The sequence below is a fragment of the Lathyrus oleraceus genome, chromosome 2 (assembly GCF_024323335.1).
Source record: "Lathyrus oleraceus cultivar Zhongwan6 chromosome 2, CAAS_Psat_ZW6_1.0, whole genome shotgun sequence".
Classification (NCBI taxonomy): domain Eukaryota; kingdom Viridiplantae; phylum Streptophyta; class Magnoliopsida; order Fabales; family Fabaceae; genus Lathyrus; species Lathyrus oleraceus.
Window position 1 is genome coordinate 406,865,038 of NC_066580.1, and position 5,789 is coordinate 406,870,826.

A 5,789-nucleotide genomic window follows, 5' to 3' on the forward strand; every position below is an offset into this window, starting at 1 on the left:
ACCATGACTTTTTTCTGCCCAAAATACGTCTTATCCCATATTTTCCCCATAACTGAACGAGAGAAAAATTATGGGATAAAATGATACATCTCTATAGCGACATAAGGGCCGTCGCCCGTCTTGGGATGGCACTTCTCCCATCTTTGTTAGGTTTTTTCAAATATAATCCTACAAAATTTATTTTATAATAAAAAAATGGTATAATAATAATAAAAATTAATATTTATGAATCAACAATCTAATTCATTTTACCACATCTTTAATAATAAATTAAGAGCGAATTTCCTTTGAGTGAAAATAAAATTTGAAGTTTCTGGCTACAGCTAACCCTTCTCTTTTCTCCTCCCTTCACTCTTAAAACGGAATTTAGGGTTTCTGCCCCCCCAAAAATTCCAATTCCTTCCCCCAAACTCAACAATGGGTAAAAAGAAGCAGAAGGAGCCGCAACAAACCCCTAAAAACGACACCGTCTCATCCTCTTCCAGTGTTTTCGATGTTCTCTTCGGCAACGCGCCGGAACAGATAACCGGCACTGCCGCTTCTCTTTTTTCCGACGACAACCCCTTTAAGAGAAAGCCTCCACAACCTGCTCTCATTGCTGATGTTACCGATAACACTCCAAATCCCGAAATCTGCGTTGTAGATGAGAAGAAGAGAAAGAGGAACAAAGAGAAAAGCCCCGTGCTTGATTCAAATTCTGCAATCGAAGTTTCTGAGAAGAAGAAAAAGAAGAAAAGTGGTTTGAACGAGAAAGAAGGGGAAGAGAAACAGCTTGTTTTGGATGTAGTAGCGATTGGTCAGAAGAAGAAGAGGAAAAGGGACGAGGTTGAGAAAGAGTGGGAGGAGAAGAAGTATGGGATTGTTGAGGGAGGAGATGAAGATGAAAGGGAAGGGTTTGAGAATGAAAAAGTTGGGAGCAAGAGAAAAGTGCGTGATAATCCAGCAGATATGATGGTTTCAAAGGAAGGTTTTGATGATGAAGATAAGCTTTTGAGGACTATTTTTGTTGGAAATTTGCCTCTTAAGGTGAAAAAGAAGACTTTGTTGAAGGAGTTTAAGAACTTTGGTGAAGTTGAATCTGTCAGGATTCGCTCTGTTCCTTTACAAGATGTAGGTATTCCTTTTGTTTATTGTTTTGGTTTGGATTTGTTGGTACTCTTTGTGGCTTCAATGATATTGTGTTTTGATGCTAACTTCATGTTTATTCCTTTTTTTTTCATGAACCAGACTAAAAAGCCTAGAAAGGGAGCCATCCTTGCGAAGAAGATCAATGAATCAGCTGAAAGGTAACTGTTACTCAATGACCTACATGCAGCTTGTTAAGATTATTAATTGTTTGTAGAGAATGCAGTTGTTTTGTATACAATATATTGAGTTTAAGGAAAAGCTTACATTAGGCTAGGTGTAAACGTTCTGTTTTTGATGATTTGTAAAGAGTGCTGTAAATTCTCCTCGGTGTAATTTATATTGCAAGTTGGATTTTTTTTCAATGGTCTTGTTCTTGGTCGACTTGTATACAGTTTGGTATGATATGAATACTTGCATTTTAATGTAAAGGAAACCTTTTCATACATTTCTAATAGAGAAATTTTGGGGTTTGCAGTGTTAATGCTTACGTTGTTTTCAAAACTGAGGAATCTGCTCAGGCTTCATTGTCCCACAATATGACTGTGGTATGTACTTGTTTCTCTAAGTTGTGGATTGGATCAACTTTTGCCAATGCCATGTATTTCAGTTGAAGGGTTGTGGCTGACAATCTTCTAATATTATTGTTTCATTATCTGGCTGTAGGTTGAAGGAAACCACATTCGTGTTGACAGGGCATGCCCGCCCCGCAAGAAACTTAAAGGGGATAATTCTCAGCTTTATGATAATAAGAGAACTGTTTTTGTGGGTAACCTCCCATTTGATGTAAAGGTATGTTTCCAATCTGTCGTTTTTATTTAAGGTCACACAATTCCATTTTCCCCTGTTGCATCTATATTGTCCAATGATTCTAACATGTGATCTCTTGGTGCAGGATGAAGAACTTTATCAGCTATTTGGTGGTATACCCAATCTAGAATCAAGTGTAGAAGCTATAAGAGTTGTTCGTGATCCTCATCTTAATGTTGGAAAGGGAATTGCTTATGTGCTATTTAAAACAAAGGTATGCTGTTTTGGTGCCTTAGTTGCTATACATTTTGAAAAAAAGTTTTCATTGTGTGTACTTGTATATATATTTAGCTCAAATATGTCATGGTTGACGTTTTCATGTGCTTTCCTTTAGGCGCTAAAACATGGGGCTGTTTGTGACTCCATGAATACTAAAATTTGTAATCAAGAAGCCATCTTATTTGTTGGATTAATTTTAAGAACTCAATGCTATTATTACTAAAAATCACATACTTTTTGGGATGTATTCTGGAACACAAGTATTGAAATGGATGGTTATGTGTGCTGGGATTTTGTTAACTTTTGTTTGGATGAGCTATGTAATATGCCTTCTCAGTAACTATAGGTACATGTAATTTTCAGAAAATATCTCTATTTGATGAGAATATAAGTAGTTAGAGACTGGTATGTGGTAAAAATAGAGTTAAAGACATATTACACTTTTAAAGGACACAATCTGAAAATCATGTTAAGCCTGTTACCAATATCTGATTATTTCACTGCCCAGTCCCGCTCCCTGATATTTGGGATGCAGACTTGAAGAGAACTTGAGCTTTCAGTTGACGAATGATGTCCCTTGGACATACTAGGAAGAAACCATTAGAGGTTGATGACAAGCCCCTGAAAATATAATTGTCATGGAGAAACCATCTTATTTGTCTTATGGCTTTTAGAATTTCATGTTACGTTGTCTATTTCTTTAAAGCATATACATTTTGCAACATAATCTGGAACACAAGGATAGTTGAATCTGCTGTGGTTCTATTGACTTACTTTGGCTTGGATTGGCTATTTTTATTTATTTTTTAATATTCTTTTTATTATATTATGCCTTTCTCTTTAACTAGATGCATCTCATTTTCAGAAGTTATCTTTTTCAGTGAGTATATAAGTAAGAGTTGATAATCATAGTACTGTACATTGGCGTGTCATAACAGTAGAGTCAGGCTGCATTTTACCGAGTCCTCATAAATTGAAAATCTGATTATACAGAAATCCTTTTGGGGTGTAAACATGGGCTGTTTGTCATCGGCAAACCTAAGTCCTCATTTTGTCACGAAGGAAACCATCTTTCTGTAATATAATCCGGGGCATCAAAAATGAAATGGGCAGTTTCATGTGCTGTGGTTTTGTTACCTTCTGTTTGTTATATTGTAGTATGCCTTTTTATTCTAATTATGGGCTTGCCATTTTCAGAAATTACCTTTGTTTAATGAGAGGTAGGTACCTTTGTTAAATGTTTATTTGTGGAAACTGTTTGAAGCTTGAGCATTTTAATGCTGATATCTTTTTTCCTTTCTCTTTTGGCTTTCTTCTAACTGCTGGAGATGTGTTGGCTTTTATTTGTTTTTATAGAGTTAGTTGTGCTTCACTGCTTTGGTTTACACACACACACACACTCCAGGCCTCAAAGAATAGCAAACAAAAGATAAAACCATTTTATTTATATTCAAAGTGAAGATAAAACCATAGTATTGATATTCAAAGTGGTGGTTGACTGGACCTAATTTGAGACATATTGCTTTTTGTTGTTAAAGCAAAACTTTATTGCATTTGAAAAGTGCATAAAGAATGTTCATACTTATTTTCAGGCTTTATCACCTGGTACTCTGTATACAGATATTAATTAATTGTTTGTGATTGCAGGAAGCTGCCAATTCCATTGTTAATAAACGATCCTTGAATCTTCGAGATCGAGCATTGAGACTCAGTCGTGCCAACGCAAATGCTAGTACTACCCCATCTAAAAGGCCACACTCTCCAGCGGCACGACTCAGTCATGGCAAACCAGATGCTACTCCATCTAAAAGGCCATACACTCCAGCAGCACAAGCTCATAGTACCCCTGCAAAGAAGTTTTCAGCTGCTTCAAAGTCTCCTTCAAGCAATAAAAACGGGTCAAACAGAAAAACTACTGCATCTTATCAGGGTCTGCGTGCAACCAAATCTGATGTCCACAAGAAAAGTCATGGTGGAGAAAAACCAAAAGAGCGCACAAAGAAAAGACCAACAGTGGCTGCCAGAAAGGCTAAAGCTAAAGTGCAACAGGAGGGTGGTACACCCAAACAAGCAGGGTCAAAAGGTACCCCAAAATATGCAGGGTCAAAAGGTACCCCAAAACAAGCAGGGTCAAAAGGTACACCAAAACAAGCAGGGTCAAAACGCAAGTTTGATAGTCGTACTCCTGACAGTTCCGGACGAGTTATGAAAGCTCAAAAGAAGCGGTAGACTGTTTCTGATGGCATCAGGGATTAAATTTTGTTTTCTTGTTAGAATTTTCTAGCTCTAAAGGACATGGAGGAAAGAGTTTGACACTGATGATTTTATGCAGTTGGGCGTTTTCAGTGTCAGTTAAACTCCCAGTGGAATTTAATATAAGGTGCAACTTTCCACTTTTAAAAAAGCAGTAGCGGAGGATAGAAATTAGCTCTTGTATCTTTTAAATCATTTTACATTATTGTGCAAGTTCCATTAGAGAACTTATATAAGGTTTGTTGTGGCACTTTGTCTTGAGAATTGAAATGGCCCATCAATTTTTGCTCCTGAACTTCTGTTTATCAAAAAGTTCTAGTAAAGCTGCTTTAAGCTGCTTTCGCGTAACATTGGCAGCGATAACTGTCTTGATCCTCTACAGCTGAAATTTGTATGATATATTTTTTTAATATATTATATGTTGGTTTTTGTTATCTTATTAATTTAATTTAATATATTTTTATACGGATTTTATTATGTTTCAAATATTGTCAGTTCATAATGTTAATTTTAGTGTATCTATCTCTATAAAATAAGAGGTGTTCCCACTTATGTTTGACAATTGAATTGATATCTCCCTCTCTTAATTTTATTTTTATTTTATTTTTAAAAGTGTCCTAGTTTTGAAAATAGATGGAAACCATGATTATTATTAAAATCATTTTTCAATCTAGAATTTCAGAATTAGGCTTGCAAGCTCCCTTGAATTTAAGACTTAAATTAATCTTAACACAAAATATCTCAATTAGCATGAAAGAAATAATTTTCTAAAATACAGAAGTCTGGTTACAGAAGTATTCAGAATTGACTTGACTTTAAGTATCAGAAAGTCGGTTATCAACCATGTATCAGAGCTTGATTTGTCAGAACTTATATACGTCTGATTAACTCAAATAAGCTTGGTTAATGCCTTATGAAGAAGTCTTAACTCCTAAAAAATCTGGTTAACTTATTTGATCATGTTAGCAAAAACACGGTGAACTTATTCAAAGTTCCCAGATTAGTTATCAGAGTCAAAAATAAAAAATTAAAGACAAATGTTTAAGTGTCTGAAGGGAAATAGGTATATCAAAATTGTATCCACTCTTTTCCCCCTTTGTTATCAATAAAAAAGATAGAAAGAAATAGACAAAGTAAAAACATAGAACTTCATTTCATTGAAAGTGCAGAAGGTACATAATCAAAAACAAAAAGGATAAAATAGATAAATGTAAAAACTAGAAAAACATCCCTTCAATCTGGACCGGATGGCATGAAGCATCCCTTCAATCTCGGTGTTCGTTTGAGCCTGTTCTTTAAACATTTCATCTTGTTTATCCGGGTGAGACGTAACCACTTCATTTTCTTGCTTTAACCCTTTTAGAGTTCTCAACACCAAGGGA

At 35.4% G+C, this 5,789-nt stretch overlaps 1 protein-coding gene across 1 annotated transcript; it reads left to right on the forward strand.

Annotated features, from left to right (window-relative positions):
• The first annotated feature begins 284 nt into the window (after positions 1-284).
• On the forward strand, positions 285-4,841 carry LOC127119756 (nucleolar protein 12). The gene is made up of 6 exons (XM_051050063.1): positions 285-1,110; positions 1,228-1,286; positions 1,604-1,673; positions 1,792-1,917; positions 2,021-2,149; positions 3,802-4,841. Exons 1-6 carry the CDS (start codon positions 418-420, stop codon positions 4,381-4,383), a joined length of 1,659 nt encoding a protein of 552 aa, XP_050906020.1. The 5' UTR covers positions 285-417; the 3' UTR covers positions 4,384-4,841.
• The last annotated feature ends 948 nt before the right edge of the window (positions 4,842-5,789 follow it).

Coding starts and splice junctions, on each gene's coding strand:
- LOC127119756 (XM_051050063.1), top strand. CDS start 418: ATGGGTAAAAAGAAGCAGAAGGAGCCGCAACAAACCCCTAAAAACGAC. Junction 1,287..1,603: donor ATCAATGAATCAGCTGAAAG/GTAACTGTTACT, acceptor TGGGGTTTGCAG/TGTTAATGCTTACGTTGTTT. Junction 1,674..1,791: donor TGTCCCACAATATGACTGTG/GTATGTACTTGT, acceptor ATCTGGCTGTAG/GTTGAAGGAAACCACATTCG.